This window comes from Convolutriloba macropyga, chromosome 7 (assembly GCF_964194025.1).
Source record: "Convolutriloba macropyga chromosome 7, txConMacr16.3, whole genome shotgun sequence".
NCBI lineage: Eukaryota > Metazoa > Xenacoelomorpha > Acoela > Convolutidae > Convolutriloba > Convolutriloba macropyga.
Window position 1 is genome coordinate 62,918,685 of NC_134474.1, and position 26,633 is coordinate 62,945,317.

At 33.5% G+C, this 26,633-nt stretch overlaps 3 protein-coding genes across 5 annotated transcripts in view; 2 read left to right on the forward strand and 1 right to left on the reverse strand.

Annotated features, from left to right (window-relative positions):
- Positions 1-26,633, forward strand: part of LOC142343235 (uncharacterized) — a 595,961-nt gene that overhangs the window by 157,148 nt on the left and 412,180 nt on the right. The window lies entirely within an intron of this gene.
- Positions 161-24,920, reverse strand: LOC142343236 (uncharacterized). The gene is made up of 4 exons (XM_075395013.1): positions 24,590-24,920; positions 10,850-10,942; positions 9,569-9,785; positions 161-746 (listed from the first exon to the last, which is right to left on the reverse strand). The coding sequence occupies exons 1-4, from the start codon at positions 24,730-24,732 to the stop codon at positions 240-242; spliced, it is 960 nt and encodes a 319-aa protein (XP_075251128.1). The 5' UTR covers positions 24,733-24,920; the 3' UTR covers positions 161-239.
- Positions 16,472-26,633, forward strand: part of LOC142343234 (uncharacterized) — a 374,820-nt gene continuing 364,658 nt past the window's right edge. The window contains exon 1 of the mRNA XM_075395008.1: positions 16,472-16,483. The gene's annotated coding sequence lies outside the window, so the exon portion shown is untranslated. The remainder of the gene's footprint in view (positions 16,484-26,633) is intronic.

The window sequence follows — 26,633 nt, forward strand, 5'->3', positions numbered from 1 at the left end:
TCCGATTATTCCTAGACCCGGGAGCCAGAATTGATTTGTTTACAGCATTTGTTTCAGTACTCGAGGTCAACTCGGGTACGTATACGTGTAAAAGAGGAACAAAAGAATAAGTGATTTATCTAGATCAGTTTTAAACTCAATATCGTCAATATTAAAAAAGAAGTGCTTATAAGTTTTATTCATCGTTCGTCAAAATGATTAAGGCTATATTGAAAACTTGCAAAACTGATAATCGGAAATCAGTAATTGAGTGCCACGTGACTAGATGGAGATATACAGTTCGGTTCCTGATCGGAGCATCCAAAATACTGGTGACAACATCTAACAGTAGTCGAGGTGCTGCAACATCGCAAACTCTCGCCACAATACACACCTGAACTGCAACATTCGTACTTGCTTGGAATGCAAACAGATCCACAACATTGCTCCGTCTCGGAACAACAAACTCCTCCGCAACATGTTGAAGACTGGAGGCAGCAGGAACCAAACCCACGCACGTTGAGGCAGCAAGTTTCGTTCAGCGAGCAGCAGTAGTTCTCCCCATCTGCGTAAGGGGGTAAAATATCAGGCGGGCATCTTGTTTCACTATCATCGCACTGGGCAACTTCAACCAAATATGGGATGATAATAACTCCTACGATTATTACTGTGAATAAAATGAGAAGGCAGAAAGCTAGCCCCACTCTGTATTGGAAAACGAGCTTAAATTTGGAGTTGGCTATAATTGTCTGCAGGGATAGCTGATCCTGTAAAACAAAAGATCAATAAAATTATTTCAGTTTTCAGTAATGTCAGTACACCAAAAATGCAAATAATTGTTTCAGCGGATCTGTAATCACAATTTTTTTTTCTTTGAAACGCGTTAGAAAGAACACAAACACACAGACTCACACGGTTTGAGGGACTCACCATAAAAAGCTGTACCTGAAAAAGCTGGAAAAATTGCGGAAAAAATTTTTTCAGCATTAATTCACTAACTTTCAAGCGCGGAAATAGCATAAAAAAGGTTTGATTGAGCTATGAAACTTGCAGTCGAATTTAAAATATGCCGGCCGTAAAAGTTGTTTTTGTCAGATCTATGAAGTCACGGGCTCGCAAACTTCGTTTGATATTGATCATGAAACGATGGGCCATATAGAGTTGAACAAAGATGTGTTTACTAGTTATTCACAAGAGATTTCCAGTTTACAATGAATTGCTAGGTTGCACAAGTGGGTAAAACATAAAACCCGCAAATTTTACAAATCAAAACAAATCAGAAGTCATCAATCAATCAAAACAAATTAAGGAAATCAAAACAGTGCTTGAACACTCCGGGCCGCGTGCATGAGGGTAAAACTGAATACTCTTGTCGTATTTTACGATTTAAGATTTCGACAATCAACTTTACATGATTCTTTTGCTGATATGTAATTTCAAGATTGTTTTGTAATATCGAAGGTGTAAAGATGATCTGTTGTCATAATTGAGGGCATTTTTGGTTTCCTGAGTGTGTGTGTGTGTGTGTGTGTATGTGTGTGTGTGTGTGTGGGTAAACTTGTTGTACATTCTTCCAGGGCGTCATACACACCAGCTATATGTTGGTGAAAGTTGGTGATCATACTTTTGTATCGACGTTTTCATTTGACGCGTGGAATATTGTGTTGTTAAATGACAAGGATGTGTGAAAGTAGTTATTAGGCTTCATGGGGGCTGTGAAAGTTGAATTTTAATCAAAGATTGTTGGCAGCATATACTGTAAACTCTGTTGATGTGAAGATGTATACTCTGTCGATCTAAAGGCTGTTGACAAACTTATGTGGCTGGATTCCGGAGACGTTAACTTTTGTCAAACTGGCAAATAAGGGCAAACATAACAAAAATTTCATGATGACTGTTGTCGCTGAGAGCAAAGAAACACTTTGAGCTGGATTCAGCGTAGTTTTATGGAAGTTAAGGACTTAGGGAAGTTAAAATTTTTTTTTCGTTTTGCAGTTTCACAGCGTTGTTGACTTCTCTTTGTGCTCGATTGTTTGAGCTGGTGTAGAGTTGAATATTGGATACGCTGACTTTGAACACGATTATTATCGAGTTTTAAAAACCAAAATGTCATTGGATTAAACTTTAATGCTTTCAAGTATTGTGTAAAACTTTAGCTAATTTGACTGCTGGTCTGTTCAGCACTCCAGTTGATGTCTTGATTTTGAAGGATCGTGCTCGTCCTTCGAATCCATTGTGGCATTTCGCATTTCGACCCATTGGCCAAACACCCCTTGGAGTGAACTCATGCAATAACCAGACTAAATCGCCTTCTTTCAATTCCTCTGATTCTGTTCTCCACTTTGGGCGGCTGATAAGATCTGATGTGTACTCGTTTTGCAAACGTTTCCAAAAATGATTCAGTAATGTTTTTGTGTATGAGAACTCCTTTTTACTAAGTGTTCGGCTGGTTGATGTCAGCGGTGCTAAAGGGCTGTAAGGGCGTCTTAAAAATGAATAGGTGTTAGTGCTTCTTCGTTGGTTGTGTCTGAGGTGACATATGTAATTGGCCTGGAGTTCAGAAATCTTTCGGTCTCGGCTACAATTGTCTGAAAAATTTCGGCTTTCAATTGTTGGCTGCCTAAAATTATGAGCAAAGTGCCTTTGGCAGACTGAATTAGCCTTTCCCATATCCCGCCGAAGTGAGGGGTTCGAGGTGGATTCAGTTTCCATGTAATATGTTACTGCTGTAACTGGGACTTGATGAAGTCGTTGTCAACACTGATTTTGCTGAGATCCAACATTTTTCTCGCTGATGTGAAGTTCGAACCATTGTCAGAAATGATTAATTCGAGATATCCTCGTCGTGATACAAATCTTCTGATGGCTAATAGACAACTATCTGTGTCCAATGTCTGACAAACCTCCAGATGCACAGCTCTAGTGACAAGACAGGTGAAAAGGCATACATATTGTTTTTCCAATTCGCGATTTTGGTGCTCGATGTAAAAGGGTCCGAAAAAGTCTAAGCCAACATTTAGAAAAGGATATTGTTTTTCTGCTTCTGCCAATCGGAAACTGGGGAGGTCGGCCAGGACGTCGGCCATCAAGGGGTAATATTTTGTGCTCTCCATCGTCGGCAAATGAAGCATGTTCTGCTTAGTTTTTTCAAAAATCGTCTTAGTCCTATGATAATGAAATCTTACTGCAGGTGTGCTCAGAAAAACTCTCTGTTCTAAGATGTCTACAGTCGTTGTGGACTTGCTCAATTGTTATTTGGTAATATTATTCTTACTGTCAAGAATAACTGGATGTTTCTAGCTGTAGGGTATTTTAGCGTGCTTTAATCTGCCTCCTGCTTGTATCAAACCATCTTTGTCCAGGGAGGGAGTGAACTGTAATAATCTGTCTTTTTTGTCTAGTTCAATTTCCCGTTCAAGGTTTCTTATGCTTTCAAAAAAGATTTTATGCTGTGATTGTCTCAATAGATGGTGTCGTGCGACTTCATAACTGTTTTTGACTGGTCGTTTTCGGAAAATGTTGACTGCTTTCATTACTGTTTCGGTTCGTCGCATAAGTTTATTCCAACTAGCGAAATAATTAGTGTCAATAACCGTGTTTGAAATTTCTGTACATAAAAAATTTGTCGCTGTAAATTGCTGGTCTCTTTGGAAATTTGGAACGGGATTTATTAGGAGAAATTTTGGCGCTGACAGCTTTTTTTCTTTCAAATCTGTTAAAGAAAGTCCTCTTGTTCCGTAATCTGCAGGGTTGATTTTACCGGGTACAAAATTCCATTGTCCTGACTTAGAGTTTGCTAAAATTTTTGCATTTCTATTTGCTACAAAAAGTTTTTGGTGTTTTGTTGATTTAATCCAAACTAATGTGGCCCTAATGTCAGTCCAGAATTGAATTTTGTCAAAGTGTGCTGTCATTTCGCTTCAAACAAAGAAAACAAGTTCTGCTCCCATAGCTGCTGCTTCAAGTTCTAACTTGGGGATGATTGTTGTTTTAATGGGTGCAACTCTTGCTCTGCTAACAACATATTGAGTTGTTATTTCTTCTGCGCTGCTTGATCTGATGTATATTGTCGTTGCTATTGCTGTACTTGACACATCGCAAAATATGTGTGAAGTTCGTGCTTAGCATCTGGGTTGGGGATCAAACATCTGCTAATAGAAATTTCTGGAATCTGTTCAAATTCTTCGACCCATTGCTGTAAGTCGTGTTGGAAACCTCTTGGAAGCTGATTATTCCAGTTGTTACCTTGTTTCACTATTGATTGAAGAATGCATCGTATTCTAAGGGAAAACGGCGTGATGATTCCAAGGGGATCAGACAATGATGCGGCGAGTGACAGCAATTGACGTTGTTGCATGCTCTTGACATCCAGTTTTAAGTCTGGTCTTTTGAAGATGAAAATATCTTCCTTGGCATTCCACATTTGTCTTAAAATACGTTGCTCTGTGGCTGTGTCTGCATTTTCTCCAGTTATTTTCATGACGGTGTTTGGGTCGCTACTAAAAAATTTTGTAAGCTTTAAGCCACTTTTTTGTAACGCATCCTTTACTTCTGTTGTTGTGATTGCTGCGCTTTGGTTGTCTTGAAACTTTGAAGGCAATCATCCATGAAGAAAAAATAATTGTTTCATATGGCTGAGTAGGCTTCAGGATTACTTAATTTGTTATCTTCCGCACATCTGTGGAGTATTATAATTATTGCACATGAAGGGGAACAAGTTGCATCGAATGTTAGTCTCTTGTACTTGAAAATTTTTTCTCCTCCAATTTTGTTCCACAAAAATCAAAATCTGAGTGCATCTTGATCTTCTGTTCTTATGACAACTTGCATGAACATCGCTTCGATATCACGGGTTGTTGCAATCTTGTACTGCCGAAATCTCAGAAGAAGTTCAACAAGGCTGCATAGTGGATCTGGTCCGGTCAAAAGAGCTTTGTTAATTGAATGTCCCTTGTATACTGAAGCTGCACTTGTGACTCGTCTTACTTTTTTCTTCATTTTATGTTCAACGGGGTGGTTTGGGAGATACCAAAGTTGTGAATTCATGAAATTGGGTTGACGTTGTGTTTTTTCAATAAATCATTTTTCGATGTCTGCTTTGATGGTTTGGTTGTAACGACAAAATAGGTCTGGTTCCTGTTGAAGTCGGTTTTAAAGTGACTGTAATTGTGCTTTGACAAGAAAGTAGTTGTTCGGGAGTTTAGTGTCATATTTCCAAGGTAGTCCGATCTCATAACGAAAACCATTGTGGCTTGTCGTCCTTTTTAGTGTTTCAAGAGCTTTCCTGTCATCTGTAGTCAATGTTTTTTTCCGCTCACTAAATTTTTTCCCTCCATTTTCCAAAACATTTGAAGCATGTCGTTCTCTATATCCTCTTCTGGGTTTTTTATTCTGTTTTAAAGCGTGATGTTGTAATTGATTTCTTGTTTTTTACTGTTTGGCTTTTATTTCTGTGGTATTGGTCCTGTAACGGTCCATCCAAACTGGGTCAAGACTCCGTATGGGGTTCCTTGTGGTTCATTTGTGAAATTGAGTGGTACTGTTGCTATGAAGGCATCCGCTCCGATTAAAACTCCTATTCTGTTATCTCGTATTTGGGGAAAAAATTATGTTGTTAAGATGATCGTAGTCGGCGCAGATAGAGTTCAAGATCTCAACGGTTACATTCGGCATTTGAAATTTTACAAATCAAAACAAATCAGATGTCATCAATCAATCAAAACAAATTAAGGAAATCAAGCTTGTGCTTGAACAAGATGTAATTGAATTCTTCGATGTCTGCTCCTCAAAACTTAATAATCCACAACTTTTAATAGTGAAATTTAGCAATGGAATTGAAGTGGAATAAATGTGGAACAGAAGGCAAATGAAAGGGAAATTGCGCAATGTCCCCTCTTCCAAGCTCAACCTCATTTGTGGACGGTAGAAAACAGAGTATACTCTTATCCAAATTATTACTGAAAGCGGGCAAAGTCCTCGATCACAAACAAGCACACATAAATATTTACATATGAACACACACGCACGCAAACACACACACACACACACACACACACACACACACACACACACTCACACACATACACACATACACACACCCACATGCACACGTACGCACAAACACACACACACACACTCACACACACACATACACACACACACATACACACACACGCACATTAACCGGTTAATTCGCACATAAATGCATATTCACACACTGACGCGCTCACACATGCGCGAATAAGTATTTACTCACATATACACAAACGTTCACATGTACTGCCAAATTCAATAAAATTGCTTCACTACTCATCCAAACTAAATTACATAATATTGGCCGTGAATTCAAAAAAAGAAGTAACTTTAATTGTTTATGCATTTACAAAATTTTCCGCTCAAAATAATTACCCAAGGAAACAGAAGATATGAAAAAGCAGGTTTCTAATGGTTCTCATCTAAAAAAGTTCGTCATACAATGTAAAAACAAAATTAAATTTGAAAAAGAGAAATTTTTTAAAACAAAATCTAAAAATTGAGACTAGAACATCATGGCAAATGGACAAAAAGGAACCCAACAAGTTGGCTCTCTTTTAAAGGTTTAATGGATTGGTTTTAAAATATATTTTTGCAAAGGGCGTTTGTCATCTTTACTTTAAGAAAATTCAATAACTAGTTTGAGAATTGGCAGGTAGCAGAAATGCTGATAAGCCGGCAAACAATGTGGAACACTATTTTTTTGTATATCAAAAACTCATTGCCAAAAATTGACCAAAAACCACATTTAAGCCACGTGAAAACGAAATTTTATACTCACAAACTTTGTGACCCGACTAAGTTATTTGTATAGGTTGATGTTGAAATCAGCAAAATTGAGAAGATACAATTGTTGTGGATGTTCTGCTCGGGTTAGTGTGCCTTTTGGTGAAAATAAAAAATCTTTGCTATTTTCTACACATAAATTCAACACTTAGGTGGCACAGTTTAAATGTGCTATTTTTTGTTTATGAATCAATTGTTAGTAATTAACCATTATATGTTTTTCATTGCAGGTAATCGCCTCATCAGAGCATGAACAAAATTTGAAATGCTGCAATCAGTATGAAAACAAATAATAATTATAATACTGGTTCAAATTTTTCAAAGTTTGATTTACTTTTCTATAAACGCCAATTTAACCATGTTTTTAGAATATTTTGAGAACATTGAGCCGCCATTTTGTTTTGCTACAAAAGATAACAACGTTTAAATTGTTTTTGAGCTTACTGTACTTAAAAAACTTTGCCTAGAGAAATTTTTCCGTTGTGGAAACAAAAGCTTGCAGACAATATTTAAAAACAATTCATCTAATTGAAATATTGTGTTCTACTTTCGTCGATTATTTAAGCATAATAGATTTCTCTCTTTTTTCTTTCTAATGAAGCAATTTATAAATAGCGTCTTCGCTATCTGCGCTTGACATCTCCGCTTTTTGCTTTTTTGCACAAAGACAGTCGTTTCGATGTTCTATCAAACAGGAACAATTAAAAACCCTTTTCGTGAGAGTTAAAAAGGGGAGTTGGGTTGTTTTGCAGTCTTCTCAATAAAGTAAACACCAAAATTGGAAATTATCCAAAATGTTATCAACGTCTATTCCGTCTAAAAAATGTTGCAAAACGAGTCTTTAAAAAAACAATATTGTTGTAAAATTAACAAACATTGCTAGAAAAAAATGCCAAAAAGAACTGAACAAAACCCTAAGATTGAAATGATTATGATCGGAAAGATTATTAAGATTAATAAAAATTATTAAGATTTGAAAAATATGATTAAACTAACAAACACATTTTGCTTTGATGATGGTGTTCTCACAATGATAGCCTTCTCAAAAGAACTGGTGTTAGGTTAACTTTGATAATATGAACGCAAATTTAAAACGGGCGTCTAAACTTCAAGTTTTGCAAGTTCTTTATAAAAAAACTTTTGGCCCCCTAGTTCAGTCTTATGCATAATGGCTCCATGACGTTTCTTTTTTATAGATTTGCTAATCTGGAAAAGTTTGCTCCAGGTCTTTTGCCCTGGCCTGCCTGGAATTACCTAATTTAGATTTAGCTATACACTATGGTACCAGACAGCTACGTACACCTGAAGATTTTTTAAAAAGCAAAGCAAACATCAAATAATATAACATTTTGAGTTTAAATTTGTTCTCTAATAACGGGTCATTACACCTTAAGTTTTTTAACGACTATTAGACGATTTGTATAGTTTTCATACAGGCTTCTCACGTCTGCGTCATTTTCATTCCAAATGTCATGCACGTTTTCTTCTGAATTTTCCCTAAAAAAACTGTTTGTTTTGTAATTTTTGCTTCAAAATCGCCCATAAATTTTAATTAGGATTCAGATCTGGACTGTATGTTGGCCATTCCAGCATCTTCCGCTCGTTTTCCTGGAAAAAATTGCCAATAATCTTTGATTTATGCACAGGAGCATTGTCTTGTTGAAAAATAATATCCAGGAAATGCTTTTTTTCTTCGTAAATTTTCAAAATTTCCAAATAACCTACAGCGTTTAGCTTGTTTGGACACTTAACGAGCAATTTTTGTCCATCTGATTGTATTGAACCCCAAAGCATGAGTGATCGTTTGTCCGAATTCAAAATTTTTCTGTTTTTTAAGACACACATACATGGATATATATATATATATATATATATATATATATATATATATGTATATATATTTATATATATACATATATATATATATATATATATATATATATGTATATATATATATATATATATATATATATATATATATATATATACATCAAGTTGTTGATTTAAAGTTGTGTTTGAGTTGCTTTTGTATATTAGACCATGAAAACCGACATCTCTTAGCTTAACAACTTGGCAAACGGTGAAAGAACAAAAAAGTTTAACCAGGACTCAATGAAAATATCCAATTAAATTTCTTTTAAAACTTCTAATTTCACACCTTTTTTCATGCCTTAGCTGAAATCATGCTTATGAAGCACAAATCATGCTTTAAAAGCAGAAATCATGATGTACGTAGCTTTTTTGGAACCATAGTGTGTAATATGTCTTGGAAATGGAGCTTAGTTTTTTTTTCTTGGGATGCAAGAAATACGCAAAAACCGTATTTCCTCTTGATCCAAGAAGCTCTAGAAGTCCCACGTAGAAACCAAGACACGGTAAAATACCTTAGGTGTGTTGTTGTGGATCATTAATTATCTTAGAAATTCCATTAATGAAGAATTTTTTAATCATAGAAATTGCATTTATGATAAATTTGGAGTCACAGAACTTTCCATTTATGAGAAAATTTGAGTCATAGAACTTTCATTTATGACAAAGCAGCAGTTTTACCAATGTTCAATAACATCTTTGATGTTATTAAACATTGGTAAATGCTCCATAATATGAAAGTTCTGCGATTAAAACTTTTTGTCAATCAGATTAATCTGATGAGGTGGGAATATCCATTATCATTTATACTTAACTGAGGATTATGACGGCACAACCATGTTAATTTTAGTGGAGGGGTGGGAGCGGGTTGACTTTTGAAATTCACCAATCGATATTTTACCTCTTCTGGATCTGTTTGCATGTCTTCTTGAGTCTGTTCAAGTTGTTCGACTTTTTGTACATTTTCCCTTCCATTCCAAGTGAAGTTTGATCCACAATGTGGGCATTTAGACCTCGGGAACTCGTGAGACACTGTACGTTCCAAGTCATAGTTGTCTCTCATCAGGTTCTCCCGAGGAGTAACTTGGGGGTACATGACTGTCTTGATCTTGGGTGACCTGTGGCAGAAGTATTTATACCCCCAAGAAAGTTTTATGAGAAAGTTTTAAGAAAACAGTTACAATTTTTTATCATTAAAAACAGGTTTATGAAAACTGAACATATAGCAATTAACCAGATCTGCTTTTACTTTTTGCGAAACATCTCGAACCGAGCTCTGGAATTGGGCTTGAGCAAAGATATTAAGAACCTAAACACCTCCCCCCACCCCCACCCCAAAGCTTAATGGGAATATAACTCTTACGCCCCTCAAGCCCACCTGCTTTTTTGACATAGAGAAATAAAAAATATGCTATGTGACAACACATAGTTTATAAGTGGGAAGTGAGGGTATTAAAGCTCTGTGAGGGGGGGGGGAAGAGATTCTCGAAGTCGAGCATTAAAAGCATTAAATAGTCGAGCATGAGTCGACCAAAAGCTTTTCGACCAGAGTTCGGTTTTTCATCTCTGCCTCATCAGTCGACGAAAATCGATACTGAACTAATTAGGGTCAAGCAGTGACATTTAGTCGCTCAGGTATGGTCTTCTCAAGGCAAATGTAACGAATTCACACATTTTTTCGAACCCATACCTCAGTGAATACCGTAAGTGACACTATTTGAATTGAAGTTAATCGCTATTGTTTTGCTATTTACAGCCATTATTTCAGTCATTTGGGTCGAGTTTGGTCTTTTCAAAATATGTCTTGGCCAGGTGGGATAATTTTTTAAGTCGTGGTCTAAATTATGAAAATATTGCTTTTTATTGAACTCCCGTTCCTCCGTTCCGACAACGACAGTTAACTATTCACAGTTTAATTTTTTGTTAATACCTGTTAGCACTAAAAATTTCTCATATAACACTGTTTCAGGATTAGATGACAAGTTTTTGCCATTGTTTTAAAGCACTGAGTTTTTGCCATTGAGTTGATAGATAGCACGTTCATATGTAAAAGAAATGCACGTGCGCTTCGAGGCGTAAAAATTATATGCCCACGAAGCGATGAGTGGAGTACAGAATAGATCCGACAATTCACAGGAACGATAGTGGTCTCTGGGAAATGGACCGAAAACTGGAGGCTGACCTTTGAGATGGATTGTGGTTGATGCCACTCTGCATTCTGCCGGGCACCTGAAGATTGGCTGCAGAGCTGTAGTTTACAAGTCGAGGCTTAAAACTAAACAAACAATTTGATTATTAAATTAAACAAGGAGGCTCGGTAATATGCGTTGCACAAGTTCCGACCCCGCTCATCTACATTTTTCACTTAATTATCTACCAAATGAGGAAGATATTAAAAAGATTAAGATATAACTAACTAGAGATACTACTAAATGAATAAAACAATCAACCTAAGAGGGCTGATGATACCTGTAACTACCATAATATGAATACCAGAACAAACATGTTTTTTTATTTTTAATGTCAAACCGATTAGAAACCTTAGGCATCAATTGAAATCATTGGGAGACTCTCTTATACATCCATAAATCACGTTGGAGACATGTCATTATACAGGATATGCCATACGACTACAAAACGAACGACTACATGCAAAAATAAAAAATTTGCACGAAGAAATGTGCATGAAAAAACTTGCAGAAAAGCGTTAACCCAGCCAATTAACCATTAGGTTGTTCGCTAAAAACAAAAAAATCCTGGTCGCTCCTGTTTTTCAAACAACCAATGGACCGCCCATTATTGTGATACTTTGAAAAGAAAACCAAAATCTACAAAGATGGGCGATATAAATAATCACGAATATTTTTTAAAACTGGTTGTACCAAGAACAAAGACTAGTTGAGGACAAAAAAACCACTATAGAGAGAAAATTTGTGTTCAAAAGATACGGGATATGAGTTGTCTAAAGAGATGCTAAGCTACAAGTTATCAGAATTGATGTTGGCAAATCTCAGAAATCCATTGTCGTTTTTAAAAAACAAATGATTTCAAAAGTCATAGCCAAAACAAACTTTCTACCAAAATTGTAGACAGTTTATCTTGAAACTTATTTGAAAACTAATTACTAACAACTTCTTCGAAAACTAACTTCCAAAGACTATAAAACAACACCAATTACGAGCAGAACTAAAAAACTTCACAAACAAAACCACAGTGATGAAGCCATTTCATTTATAAAATTTTAGCCAAAAGAAATTTAAATCTTCATTTGCGTCTCTTTTGAGCTCAGAAAAGTCTTTTTTTAATAAAACGACTATCTCAAAATGTCAGCAAAAGGAACCACAAATATTGAAAAGTATCTAAAAATCACACAATTCTTCTGAAAAAAGTTTCTGAGCCCTGAAGACATCAGTTAAAACGTTCAACCAACAGAAAAAATAGTTTCGGGTTCAAAAACAGTAAGGTAATCACTCAGTAATCAGGCTACGTGACGAAACTGATACAACATTGTAAAATACCAAAGCAAATGAGAACCAGGACAAAAAAATTTACTTCTTTGTAAAAACTAAGTTTGAAAGTCAAAATAAATCATTAGTTAAATACCGTTTTCAGCTATTAAGCTCATTTTTTTGTTTACCATTGGTCACTGTGAACTTGAAATTCAAATAGTTTGGCAAACCACAACAAAAGTTAACAACAAATACAGTGCAAACATATAAATATCTGCCGATTTCTGAAAGAGAACGGTTTGGCAACGCTTAAATCCATATGTTACGAAAAAGATAACATTAGTTGGTTACAAAATCGTTGAAGTTGTATCAGTTAGGTTGCTAAGTATTGTGATGATATACAAATGAAACAAAAAGCAACAGCAGAAATGGACAATTATTCACCAAAAAAATGAGTACAAAAACTCGTAGTACCAAAACCTAGAAGCCAATGTAAAAAAATTCCGGCGCTAAGAATATCCTGTATCCTATGTGAAAAAGAGTTTGCAAAGTTTTTTTGAGAATAAGCTAAAATTTGACAAAAAAATTGACAAGTTCAAAAAATCACTAAAAGTTCCTTAAAAGAAACACATTCAAGGACCTAAAAAACCTCAGCTATCGGCCTAATGCTTTTTTCAGGCTCAGTTCCACCTCCTGAAGAAGCAATTTTGTGGACTTTCGAAAAGATTTACTTAGCAATCATACAGCAAAAATAATAAAATTTGAAAATAAAACACAAAAAACTAGTGAAAAATTACTAAAACTCTTCCTCAAAGCCGTAAAAACCCTTAAGATCACTGAAAACAAAATATATCTACAATTGGCCCCATGTTTATGTAAATGGGAGTTCTGGTTAATAAAACCGCGGATAAAAATGTTGTCAGCATATAGCATTAATAAAAACCAAAGCAAAATTTTTTGAAAAAGGCAGCACAAAAAATTGAAAAATTTCTGATTGTAAGAATCCATGAAAATATCAAAGCTATCTCTGATTTTACAGTACACCCAACAAATGGCCGAAGTGTTCCAAGTGTTTGCGAATTGGACCAATTGTAGAGTGTAAGACTTCAAATATTAAAAAAAGCAAGGATGAATTTTGATTAATCATTGAGTTAAATTTGCAAAAAAGGCGACATTTTAATTCCTGAAGGCTTTTAAAGGGCGCCGAGTTTCAACTAGCCTTATTTCCAATTTAAATGAGATTATATCTGCGATTTATAGGTCTCCACTTTTGGCAAACTTGAACAAAGTGAACCAAGAAATCACATTTTGTGCAACTTTTGATGAAAAAAGCCAGAAATTTGGAAATCTTTTAAAAAGTTTAGACAATTTATCTTGAATCTTCTTCAAACATAATAACTATAGACTTCTTCGAGAACAAAAGAAACATAAGAAATAGAAATGTTCACGAAACATTTTAAGAAACCATAGTGTTGAAGCCATTACATTTATAAAAAATAAACCGAAAGAAAAATAAATCTTCATTTGCGTCTCTTTTGAACATCACAATGTCTTTTTTTGTAAAACGACTATGTCAAATTGACAACAAAAAGAACCACAAATACTGAGAAAAATCTTAAAATCACAAAATTCTTCTGAAAAAATACTTCTAAGGCCTGAAGACATCAGTCAAAACTTTCAACCAACAGAAAAAAAAATTGTTTGGTTCAACAAAAAAAAACAAAAAAATCTATCAGTAATAAAATTACCTGACAAAACTGATACAAAATTGTAAAAAACCAAAAAAACGCATTTCAGGAAAAAATGTTTTACTTTTTTGTCGAAATTTAATATGAAAGTCACTAAAATCATTAGTTAAAAACCGATTTCAGCTATTAAATTTGTTTACTTCACTACCAATGGCCACTGCGAATTTTACTTTTACAAAAATAAACAAGAAACACAATCCAAACATACAAATCTCTGCCAAACTCTGAAAGAGAACTGATTCGCAACGCTTAAAACCATATGTTGCCAAAATAATAAATATGTTAGAGCTGCTTCAGTTAGATTGTAAACTATTGTGACAATATATAAATGAAACAAAAACAACAGCAAAAATGGGCAATTATGCACAAAAATCAAACAATTTTGAATGAAAACTCGTAGTAACAAAAACTAGAAGCCGATATAAGAAAAATCCGCCGCCAAGATTATCCTGTATCCTATGCTAAAAAAATTGACCTGGGTTTGATGAGTTAAACAAAAAGTTGACAGAAAAAAACATTGATGAATTTTGCTGAAATCGCTGAAATTTCTTTAAAATTTCCAATAATTTGGCAAACGACAACAAAAGTTAACAACAAATACAGTGCAACAATATAAATCTCTGCCGATATCTGAAAGAGAACGGTGTGGCAACGCTTAAACCCATATGTTACGAAAATGATAAATGTGGCTGGTTACAAAACCGTTAGAGTTGTTTCAGTTAGGTGGCTAAGTATTGTGACAATTTACAAATGAAACAAAAACTACTGCAGAAATCGCCAATTATTCACATAAAAGTTAGTACAAAAACTCGTAGCATCAAAACCTAGAAGCCAATATAAAGAAAAACTGGCTCCAAGTTTATCTTGTATCCTATGTGAAAGAAAGTTTGACATGTTTTTCCTGAGAAGAAATTGAAAGATGACAAAAAAAAATTGACAAGTTCAAAACATCACTGAAAGTTCCTTAAAAGAAACACATTCAGGAACATAAAAAGCCTGAGCTAACAGCCGAATGCATTTTTCAGTTTCATTTACACTTCTTGAAGAAGCCATTTTTTTTACTTTCGAAAGGATTTAATTAGCAACTATACGGAGAAAATAAAAAAAATTAAAACGAAAACACAAAAAGTTAGATAAAGTTTACTAAAACTCTTCCTCAAAGCTTAAAAAACCCTTAAGTTCTCCGAAAACAAACTATATCTACATTTGGCCTCATGTTTATGTAAATTGGAGCTCTGATTAATAAAACTGCGGATAAAAAATTTTGTCAGTAATTAGCATTAATAAAAGCGAAAGCAAATTATTTTGAAAAAGGCAGCACCAAAAAAATTGAAAAAGTTCTGATTGTACGAATCCATAATAATACCAAAGCTGTCTATGATTTTACAATGCACCCAACAATCCGCCCAATTGTTCCAAGTGTTTGCGAATTGGACCAATTGTTGAATGTAAGACTTCAAATATCAAAAAAAGCAATCATGAGTTTTGATTAATCATTGAGTTAAATTTGCAAAAAAGGCGACATTTTAATTTCAGAAGGATTTTATAGGGCGCCGAGTTTCAACTAGCCTTATTTCCAATTTAAATGAGATTATATCTGCGATTTTTAGGTCTCCACTTTTGGCAAACTTGAACAAAGTGAACCAAGAAATCACATTTTGTGCAACTTTTGATGAAAAAAGCCAGAAATTTGGAAATCTTTTAAAAAGTTTAGACAATTTATCTTGAATCTTCTTCAAACATAATAACTATAGACTTCTTCGAAAACAAAAGAAACATAAGAAATAGAAATGTTCACAAAACATTTTAAGAAACCATAGTGTTGAAGCCATTACATTTATAAAAAATAAACCGAAAGAAAAATAAATCTTCATTTGCGTCTCTTTTGAACATCACAATGTCTTTTTTTGTAAAACGACTATGTCAAATTGACAACAAAAAGAACCACAAATACTGAGAAAAATCTTAAAATCACAAAATTCTTCTGAAAAAATACTTCTAAGGCCTGAAGATATCAGTCAAAACTTTCAACCAACAGAAAAAAAATTGTTTGGTTCAACAAAAAAAAACAAAAAAATCTATCAGTAATAAAATTACCTGACAAAACTGATACAAAATTGTAAAAAACCAAAAAACCCATACCTCAGTGAATACCGTAAGTGACCCTAATTGAATTAAAGTTAATCGCTATTGTTTTGCCATTTACAGCCATTATTTCAGTCATTTGGGTCGAGTGTGGTCTTTTCAAAATGTGTCTTGGCCAGGTGGGATATTTTTTTAAGTCGTGGTCTAAATTATGAAAATATTGCTTTATATTGAACTCCCGTTCCGTTCCGACAACGACAGTTAACTATTCACAGTTTAATTTTTTTGTTAATACCTGTTAGCACTAAAAATTTCTCATATAACACTGTTTCAGGATTAGATGACAAATTTTTGCCATTGTTTTAACGCATCTATTTATGTAGCAAATTGGAAATAAAAGAATGGCATAAACTTGTTGTCTAATAAACAATTTTGTCTGAGATATCAGTCAGTTCCACCAAAAAATTATGAGTTGATGTATAGCACGTGCATATGTGATAAAATGCACAAGCGCTTCGGGGCGTAAAAGTTATATGCCCACGAATCGGGGAGTCGGGGACAGAATAGATCCGACAATTCACGGGAACGAGAGCGGTCTCTGGGTAATGGATCCAAAACTGGAGGCTGACCTTTGAGTTGGAGTGTGGTTGATCCCACTCTGCATTCTGCCGGGCACATCAAGATTGGCTGCAGAGCTGTAGTATACAAGTCGAGGCTTAAAACTAAACAAACAATTTGATTAATAAATGAAACAATGAGGCTCGGTAATATGCGTTGCACAAGTTCCGACCCCGCTCATCTACATTTTTCACTTAATTATCTACCAAATGAGGAAGATATTAAAAAGATTAAGATATAACTAACTTCAGATACTACTAAATGAATAAAACAATCAACCTAAGAGGGCTGATGATACCTGTAACTACCATAATATGAATACCAGATCAAACGGCGACAAAAATCAAAAATTAAAAATATAAATTATTTATATTTTTAAAATGTTTTTTTTTTATTTTTAATGTCAAACCGATTAGAAACCTTAGGCATCAATTTAAATCATTGGGAGACTCTCTTATACATCCATAAATCACGTTGGAGACATGTCATTATACAGGATATGCCATACGACTACAAAACGAACGACTACATGCAAAAATAAAAAATTTGCACGAAGAAATGTGCATGAAAAAACTTGCAGAAAAGCGTTAACCCAGCCAATTAACCATTAGGTTGTTTGCTAAAAACAAAAAAATCCTGGTCGCTCCTGTTTTTCAAACAACCAATGGACCGCCCATTATTGTGATACTTTGAAAAGAAAACCAAAATCTACAAAGATGGGCGATATAAATAATCACGAATATTTTTTAAAACTGGTTGTACCAAGAACAAAGACTAGTTGAGGACAAAAAAACCACTATAGAGAGAAAATTTGTGTTCAAAAGATACGGGATGTGAGTTGTCTAAAGAGATGCTAAGCTACAAGTTATCAGAATTGATGTTGGCAAATCTCAGAAATCTATTGTCGTTTTTAAAAAACAAATGATTTCAAAAGTCATAGCCAAAACAAACTTTCTACTAAAATTGTAGACAGTTTATCTTGAAACTTATTTGAAAACTAATTACTAACAACTTCTTCGAAAACTAACTTCCAAAGACTATAAAACAACACCAATTACGAGCAGAACTAAAAAACTTCACAAACAAAACCACAGTGATGAAGCCATTTCATTTATAAAATTTTAGCCAAAAGAAATTTAAATCTTCATTTGCGTCTATTTTGAACTCAGAAAAGTCTTTTTTTTTAATAAAACGACTATCTCAAAATGTCAGCAAAAGGAACCACAAATATTGAAAAGTATCTAAAAATCACACAATTCTTCTGAAAAAAGTTTCTGAGCCCTGAAGACATCAGTTAAAACGTTCAACCAACAGAAAAAATAGTTTCGGGTTCAAAAACAGTAAGGTAATCACTCAGTAATCAGGCTACGTGACGAAACTGACACAACATTGTAAAATACTAAAGCAAATGAGAACCAGGACAAAAAAATTTACTTCTTTGTAAAAACTAAGTTTGAAAGTCAAATTAAATCATTAGTTAAATACCGTTTTCAGCTATTAAGCTCATTTTTTTGTTTACCATTGGTCACTGTGAACTTGAAATTCAAATAGTTTGGCAAACCACAACAAAAGTTAACAACAAATACAGTGCAAACATATAAATATCTGCCGATTTCTGAAAGAGAACGGTTTGGCAACGCTTAAATCCATATGTTACGAAAAAGATAACAATAGTTGGTTACAAAATCGTTGAAGTTGTATCAGTTAGGTTGCTAAGTATTGTGATGATATACAAATGAAACAAAAGCAACAGCAGAAATGGACAATTATTCACCAAAAAAATGAGTACAAAAACTCGTAGTACCAAAACCTAGAAGCCAATGTAATAAAATTCCGGCGCCAAGAATATCCTGTATCCTATGTGAAAAAGAGTTTGCAAAGTTTTTTTGAGAATAAGCTAAAAGTTGACAAAAAAATTGACAAGTTCAAAAAATCACTAAAAGTTCCTTAAAAGAAACATATTCAAGGACCTAAAAAACCTCAGCTATCGGCCTAATGCTTTTTTCAGGCTCAGTTCCACCTCCTGAAGAAGCAATTTTGTGGACTTTCGAAAAGATTTACTTAGCAATCATACAGCAAAAATAATAAAATTTGAAAATAAAACACAAAAGACTAGTGAAAATTTACTAAAACTCTTCCTCAAAGCCGTAAAAACCCTTAAGATCACTGAAAACAAAATATATCTACAATTGGCCCCATGTTTATGTAAATGGGAGTTCCGATTAATAAAACCGCGGATAAAAATGTTGTCAGCATATAGCATTAATAAAAACCAAAGCAAAATTTTTTGAAAAAGGCAGCACAAAAAATTGAAAAATTTCTGATTGTAAGAATCCATGAAAATATCAAAGCTATCTCTGATTTTACAGTACACCCAACAAATGGCCGAAGTGTTCCAAGTGTTTGCGAATTGGACCAATTGTAGAGTGTAAGACTTCAAATATTAAAAAAAGCAAGGATGAATTTTGATTAACCATTAAGTTAAATTTGCAAAAAAGGCGACATTTTAATTCCTGAAGGCTTTTAAAGGGCGCCGAGTTTCAACTAGCCTTATTTCCAATTTAAATGAGATTATATCTGCGATTTATAGGTCTCCACTTTTGGCAAACTTGAACAAAGTGAACCAAGAAATCACATTTTGTGCAACTTTTGATGAAAAAAGCCAGAAATATGGATATCTTTTAAAAAGTTTAGACAATTTATCTTGAATCTTCTTCAAACATAATAACTATAGACTTCTTCGAAAACAAGAGAAACATAAGAAATAGAAATGTTCACGAAACATTTTAAGAAACCATAGTGTTGAAGCCATTACATTTATAAAAAATAAACCGAAAGAAAAATAAATCTTCATTTGCGTCTCTTTTGAACATCACAATGTCTTTTTTTGTAAAACGACTATGTCAAATTGACAACAAAAAGAACCACAAATACTGAGAAAAATCTTAAAATCACAAAATTCTTCTGAAAAAATACTTCTAAGGCCTGAAGACATCAGTCAAAACTTTCAACCAACAGAAAAAAAATTGTTTGGTTCAACAAAAAAAAACAAAAAAATCTATCAGTAATAAAATTACCTGACAACACTGATACAAAATTGTAAAAAACCAACAAAAAACGCATTCCAGGAAAAAATGTTTTACTTTTTTGTCGAAATTTAATATGAAAGTCACTAAAATCATTAGCTAAAAACCGATTTCAGCTATTAAATTCGTTTACTTCACTACCAATGGCCACTGCGAATTTTACTTTTACAAAAATAAACAAGAAACACAATCCAAACATACAAATCTCTGCCAAACTCTGAAAGTGAACTGATTCACAACGCTTAAAACCATATGTTGCCAAAATAATAAATATGTTAGAGCGGCTTCAGTTAGATTGTAAACTATTGTGACAATATATAAATGAAACAAAAACAACAGCAAAAATGGGCAATTATGCACAAAAATTAAACAATTTTGAATGAAAACTCGTAGTAACAAAGACTAGAAGCCGATATAAGAAAAATCCGCCGCCAAGATTATCCTGTATCCTATGCTAAAAACAAATTGACCTGGGTTCACTGAGTTAAGCTAAAAAATGACAGAAAAAAACATTGATAAATTTTGCTGAAATCGCTGAAATTTCCTTAAAATGTCCAATAATTTGGCAAACGACAACAAAAGTTAACAACAAATACAGTGCAACAATATAAATCTCTGCCGATATCTGAAAGAGAACGGTGTGGCAACGCTTAAACCCATATGTTACGAAAATGATAAATGTGGCTGGTTACAAAACCGTTAGAGTTGTTTCAGTTAGGTGGCTAAGTATTGTGACAATTTACAAATGAAACAAAAACTACTGCAGAAATCGCCAATTGTTCACAAAAAAAAATTAGTACAAAAACTCGTAGCACCAAAACCTAGAAGCCAATATAAAGAAAATCTGGCTCCAAGTTTATCTTGTATCCTATGTGAAAGAAACTTGACATGTTTTTCCTGAGAATAAATTGAAAGATGACAAAAAAAATTGACAAGTTCAAAACATCACTGAAATTTCCTTAAAAGAAACACATTCAGGAACATAAAAAGCCTTAGCTAACAGCCGAATGCATTTTTCAGTTTCATTTACACTTCTTGAAGAAGCCATTTTTTTTACTTTCGAAAGGATTTAATTAGCAACTATACGGCGAAAATAAAAAAAATTGAAACGAAAACACAAAAAGTTAGATAAAGTTTACTAAAACTCTTCCTCAAAGCTTAAAAAACCCTTAAGTTCTCCGAAAACAAGCTATTTCTACATTTGGCCTCATGTTTATGTAAATGGGAGCTCTGATTAATAAAACTGCGGATAAATAATTTTGTCAGTAATTAGCATTAATAAAAGCGAAAGCAAATTATTTTGAAAAAGGCAGCACCAAAAAAATTGAAAGAGTTCTGATTGTACGAATCCATAATAATACCAAAGCTGTCTATGATTTTACAATGCACCCAACAATCCGCCCAATTGTTCCAAGTGTTTGCGAATTGGACCAATTGTTGAGTGTAAGACTTCAAATATCAAAAAAAGCAATCATGAGTTTTGATTAATCATTGAGTTAAATTTGCAAAAAAGGCGACATTTTAATTTCAGAAGGATTTTATAGGGCGGCGAGTTTATACTTGCTTTGTTTTTGATTTAAATGCGATTTTGTCTGCGGTTTATAGGTCTCCATTTTCGGCAAACTTAAACAAAGTAGCCCAAGAAATCGCATTTGTGCAATTTTTGATGAAAAAAGTCAGAATTTTGGAAATCTTTTAAAAAGTGTAGACAATTTATCTTGAATCTTCTTCGAAAATAAAAACTAAAGACTTCTTTGAAAACAAAATGCTTCGAAAGACTATAAAACAACATCAATAACAAGCAGAAATAAAAATCTTCACGAACAACTTTACGAAACCATAGTGTTGAAGCCATTACATTTATAAAATATTAACCAAAAGAATATTAAATCTTCATTTGCGTCCCTTTGAACACTACAAAGTCTTTTTTGAAAAGCGACTATCTTAATTTGACAAAAAAGAAACAGAAATACTGAAAAGTATCTTAAAATCACAAAATTCTTCTGAAAAAGTACTTCTAAGGCCTGAAGACATCAGTCAAAACTATCAACCAACAGAAAAATTTTGTTTGGTTAAACAAAAAAAACAAAAAAATCTCTCAGTAATAAAATTACCTGACAAAACTGATACAACATTGTAAAATAACAAAGAAAACGCATACCAGGACAAAATATTTTACTTTTTTGTAAAAATTTAATTTGAAAGTCACTAAAATCATTAGCTAAAAACTGATTTCAGCTATTAAACCCGTTTATTTTACTACCAATGGCCGCTGAGTGTTTTAATTATAACAAATTTGGTAAACGACAACAAAAATTAACAAAAACACAGTCCAAACATACAAATCTCTGCCAAACTCTGAAAGAGAACTGTTTCGCAACGCTTAAAACCATATGTTGCCAAAATATTAAATATGTTCGGTAACAAAACTGTTAGAGCTGCTTCAGTTAGATTGTAAACCATTGCGACAATATTTAAATGAAACAAAGACAACAGCAAAAATGGGCAATTATGCACAAAAATCAAACAATTTTGAATGAAAACTCGTAGTAACAAAGACTAGAAGCCGATATAAGAAAAATCCGCCGCCAAGACTAACCTGTATCCTATCTTAAAAAAATTGACCTGGGTTTATTGAGTTAAGCTAAAAAATTACAGAAAAAAAACATTGATAAATTTTGCTGAAATCGCTGAAATTTCCTTAAAATGTCCAATAATTTCGCAAACGACAACAAAAGTTAACAACAAATACAGTGCAACAAAATAAATCTCTGCCGATATCTGAAAGAGAACGGTGTTAAGGCTTAAATCCATATGTTACGAAAATGATAAATGTGGCTGGTTACAAAACCGTTAGAGTTGTTTCAGTTAGGTTGCTAAGTATTGTGACAATATACAAATGGAACAAAAAACAACAGCAGAAATGGCCAATTATTCACAAAATAAAATTTAGTGCGAAAACTCGTAGATTAAAACCTAGAAGCCAATAAAAAAATCCGGCGCCAAGATTATCCTGTATCTTATGTGAAAGAGAGTTTGAAATGTTTTTACTGAGAATAAGCTAAAAGTTGACAAAAAAATTGACAAGTTCAAAAAATCACTGAAAATTCCTTAAAAGAAACACATATAAGGACTTAAAAAACCTCAGCTATCGGCCTAATGCCGTTTTCATTCAGGTTCATTTCCACTTCCTGAAGAACCAATTTTTGTTGATTTTTGAATGGATATACTTAGCAATCGGACTGCAAAAAGAATAAAAATTGAAAAGAAGACACAAGATGTCAGTTAAAATTTCCTAAAACTCCTCCTCAAAGACATAAGAACACTTAAGTTCTCTGAAAACAAACTATACCTTCGACTTATGTTTAGTTTGATGGCATTTTTCAGTAATAGAGCTTCGAGAAATATATTGTCAGTAATTAGCTGTAATAAAAGCGAAAGCAAAATATTTTGAAAAAGGCAGCACCAAAAAAATTGAAAAAGTTCTGATTGTACGAATCCATAACAATACCGAAGCTGTCTCTGAATTTACAATGCACCCAACAAACCACCCAATTGTTCCAATTGTTTTCAAATTGGACCAATTGTTGAGTGAAACACTTTTAATTTTAATAAAAGCTATGATGAATTTTGAATAACCATCGAATTAAATTGGCAAAAAAATGGCAACATTTTAATTTCAGAAGACTTTAATAGGGCGCCAGTTGTCAACTAGTCTTGTTTTTGAGTTTAATGAGATTATGTCAGCAATGTCTAGGTCTCCATTTGCCGCAAACTTAAACAAAATGGACAAGAAATCACATTTTGTGCAACTTTTGATTTAAAAAGTCAGAATTTTGAAAGTTTTAGCAAAACTTTCAGCCAAAGAAACTCCATTCAAACATTTCAGCAAAACTGTTCTATAACAACAACACTCTACCATTAAAATTGTTATTTTAATTTAAGTTATATTAACAAAATTGTTCCAAAGTGTAGCAAAAATAACTGAAAATTTGAATAAAATTATTGATGATTCTTAAAAATTTAAACCTCGATAACTCCCTGTAAAAGAAAAAGTTCAAAAAGATCATTTTAATTCCCTATTCTTCGATTTACGTGCATTTTTAATGATACCACTCACAACTCTCTACGATGAGTATATCGATAAGCCAAACTCAATGAACAAAAAACCCATTTGAGTATCTATATTCCTCCCCTCCCACTAAAGTGGGGGTGGGAACAAAAAGGTGTGTTTTATTTCTGGTTTCGTATGGCATACGAGGGTAGGGTATCAGTTTCAATATAACTTATTTAAATAACAAGGTTTTGCTAAATTAAAAAAAATAAAATTTTGTCAAAAATGACAAAAAATGTGAATAAAAACAACGGAATTCATTCTACTTTTCTCAAAAGTTTAAACCTCCATAACTCCCTGCAAAAAGACAAAAATCAAAAAATTCTTTTTAATTCCACATTCTACGCTGGAGGAGCTTTCTAATGATACCAGTCTCATCTCTCTGCGAAGAATATATCGATTGGCCAAAATTGTCTGAACAAAAAAACCCATTTGAGTATATAGTTCCTCCCCCACAAGTGGGTCGGAAAAAACATAGTGTAATATATTATTATATTATAAAATTTTTGTTTCGGCGCAACCGCATAATAATATTCTAATAATTTTTTGGTACGGCGTAATCGTAGAGGAGCCTTTTCTCTAAGCTGCCTTTTGAAGGGGAAATGGATGACTAACGATGATAGAATGTCCATGTTATTAATTGATCACTTATGATCACCTGCACCCACGAAGAGGTGCCAGACATTATTGGCATATGATTAGGCCTACTCGACCGCTCACCTGTCTATCCGTATCCCCAGTATTACTTTTTCTGAGTTAACTCGGATAACAAATTTTGATTTTTTATTCTATATAGTCTTTATGTTATGGTTCTGTACTTACCGGCTTTGTTGTCTTTGTTGATTATATTCGACCTGATCAGTTTTGGAGCGTTCTCGTTTGATCAGAACTTCATCCAAATCGCTGCAGAAATCGACACTTTGATTACTGCACGAAAATTCTTCTATCTCTGGCACAATTTCCATCTTAATATCCTCAATTAAAAAAACTCAGAAGTTAACTTTTCGTCAAATGTTTCCAAAATTAATATGACCAATGTGATTAACTTTGAGCTTTCGTTGCAATAAGTTGCAACTTCAAATTTGTTTTCTGTTTATGCCATATATCTTCAAATTTGGTGACAACGATGTGTGTTATTGCACCATTTTGTGCAGTTAATTGTTTATTTACAAATTAAACATGGCTCAAAGAGTCAACAAACACGCGACTGCCTCCTAGACTAACAAATAATATATTGAAAATATCACAATTCAACCAACATCTTGATATAGGAAAAACTGTAATAACGAAAAAGTATAATAATGGCGGTACCATATACTTTTCATAATCTTGTTATATTGTTGTTTTTTGCTTTTTAAAGCCAAAGATTCGTTTCTCATGGAGATTCAGAGACATTTAGTTCTTGCCAACTTTCTCTCAAAATGTAATCATTGCATTAAGCCCTAGTCTGAAGCTCGACTATGAAAAGAGCGTCCTCTGCCGTTATTAAGTATATTTTTGTCCTAGAAGGAATATGGCTCGACATATGAGAGGAACTAGGCTTGTCTATATTGCTTTCTGCGACTATGTAAATAAAATCAATGCTCACACCTCCCCCCTCTGGTATTATAATTCCAGATGGGGAGGGGTGAGTATTGAGTTTTTTTAGATACTAGTTTAGATCTTAAGTGTGAAAGCACTTATAAGTATTTTCAAAGTTAATATCTAAACTAGTATGATAATAAAGCTTCCCAGTGAGTTGATTTCCTACGAAGAAGAACTGAAAAACGTTATTTCTCATGTAGTAAGTTTTACTCGTACATCAAGAGCAATTAATTGTAAAATACTGGCAATGCCAAAAACAGATTGTCTTTAGTCTGATTTAGAACTTCTTGCTCGACCAATTTAATAAAAGTAGCAGTTTTTTTGCAAATATCACTCTAAAACTTTTTGTGAAGGTCCAGAAAAATTAATGTCTGTAGAATATGATGAAGAGCTATTACGTTAAAGTGCCGAAATATGTGGAACTATGAACTCTTTGAGAGGAAAATGCTAAGATTTGATTAATTTTCTATTAAATTCCGTAAAATTGTTTGCATCATCCTCAAAATGTTGCCAATCAATTTAACTGTTCACATTGAGCTGAGAGTTCCAGAAAAAATTGATTAAAAAATGCTCAAAAACACCCAAAACATCAAAAATTGTAAGAAAACTGAGCTAAATCGAGTATGATGTAATTAAAAATATTCAGAGACCAAGAATGTTGCGTAAGTCTGGTCATGTTTGCTAAAAAGTCTAACACAAAATGGGTCAAAATTTCCAAGAAAAGCACAAGCTCTAAAAATGTTGGAAAAAAAGCCCCGTGCCGCAGAAAAACTCTTGCTTAGAAAAAAATGTTCTTTTTTTCTTCGCAAAATAGGAAATTACAAAGTTTGTGAGTTATTTGGGTTTTGAGCCCGCTAATTATGTTTTTATAGGCACAAAATTGCTCATATTTGTCAACTTTATCCTACTTCCTCCATTTGAGTTGAATCAATTCCAAGAAGTATGACATAACTAGGTATCTTGATCAAGATCTATCTACTCTTGGTAAAAAAGTTGCTTTGTCTATAAGGCTTTCAGCGTGATATATGATATAAACAAAAACAACAAAATATTTTTCTATTAAAAAAACAGAAATGCAGATAATGTTACCATATGTTACCCTAAATTCTAAGTGCTAAAGCAATTTTTGTTCTGTTGACATCATTGCAAACATCAATGCATATTTTGGACAATTTGGATATCGACTCGGAAATCTTGACACTTACATTTTGCACCTCAAAATGGGAAATGATAGAAAATATTATTATGTGAGAACTTTTTTTCAATTCTTATTGCACCGACA

What these genes read in the sequence shown, in the direction of transcription:
- LOC142343236 (XM_075395013.1), bottom strand. Translation starts at nt 24,732, where the DNA reads ATGGAAATTGTGCCAGAGATAGAAGAATTTTCGTGCAGTAATCAAAGT. An exon ending in CAACAAAGACAACAAAGCCG is followed by an intron (nt 10,943 to 24,589) that starts GTAAGTACAGAA and finishes TTGTTTGTTTAG; the next exon opens with TTTTAAGCCTCGACTTGTAA. An exon ending in TGCAAACAGATCCAGAAGAG is followed by an intron (nt 747 to 9,568) that starts GTAAAATATCGA and finishes TTTGTTTTACAG; the next exon opens with GATCAGCTATCCCTGCAGAC.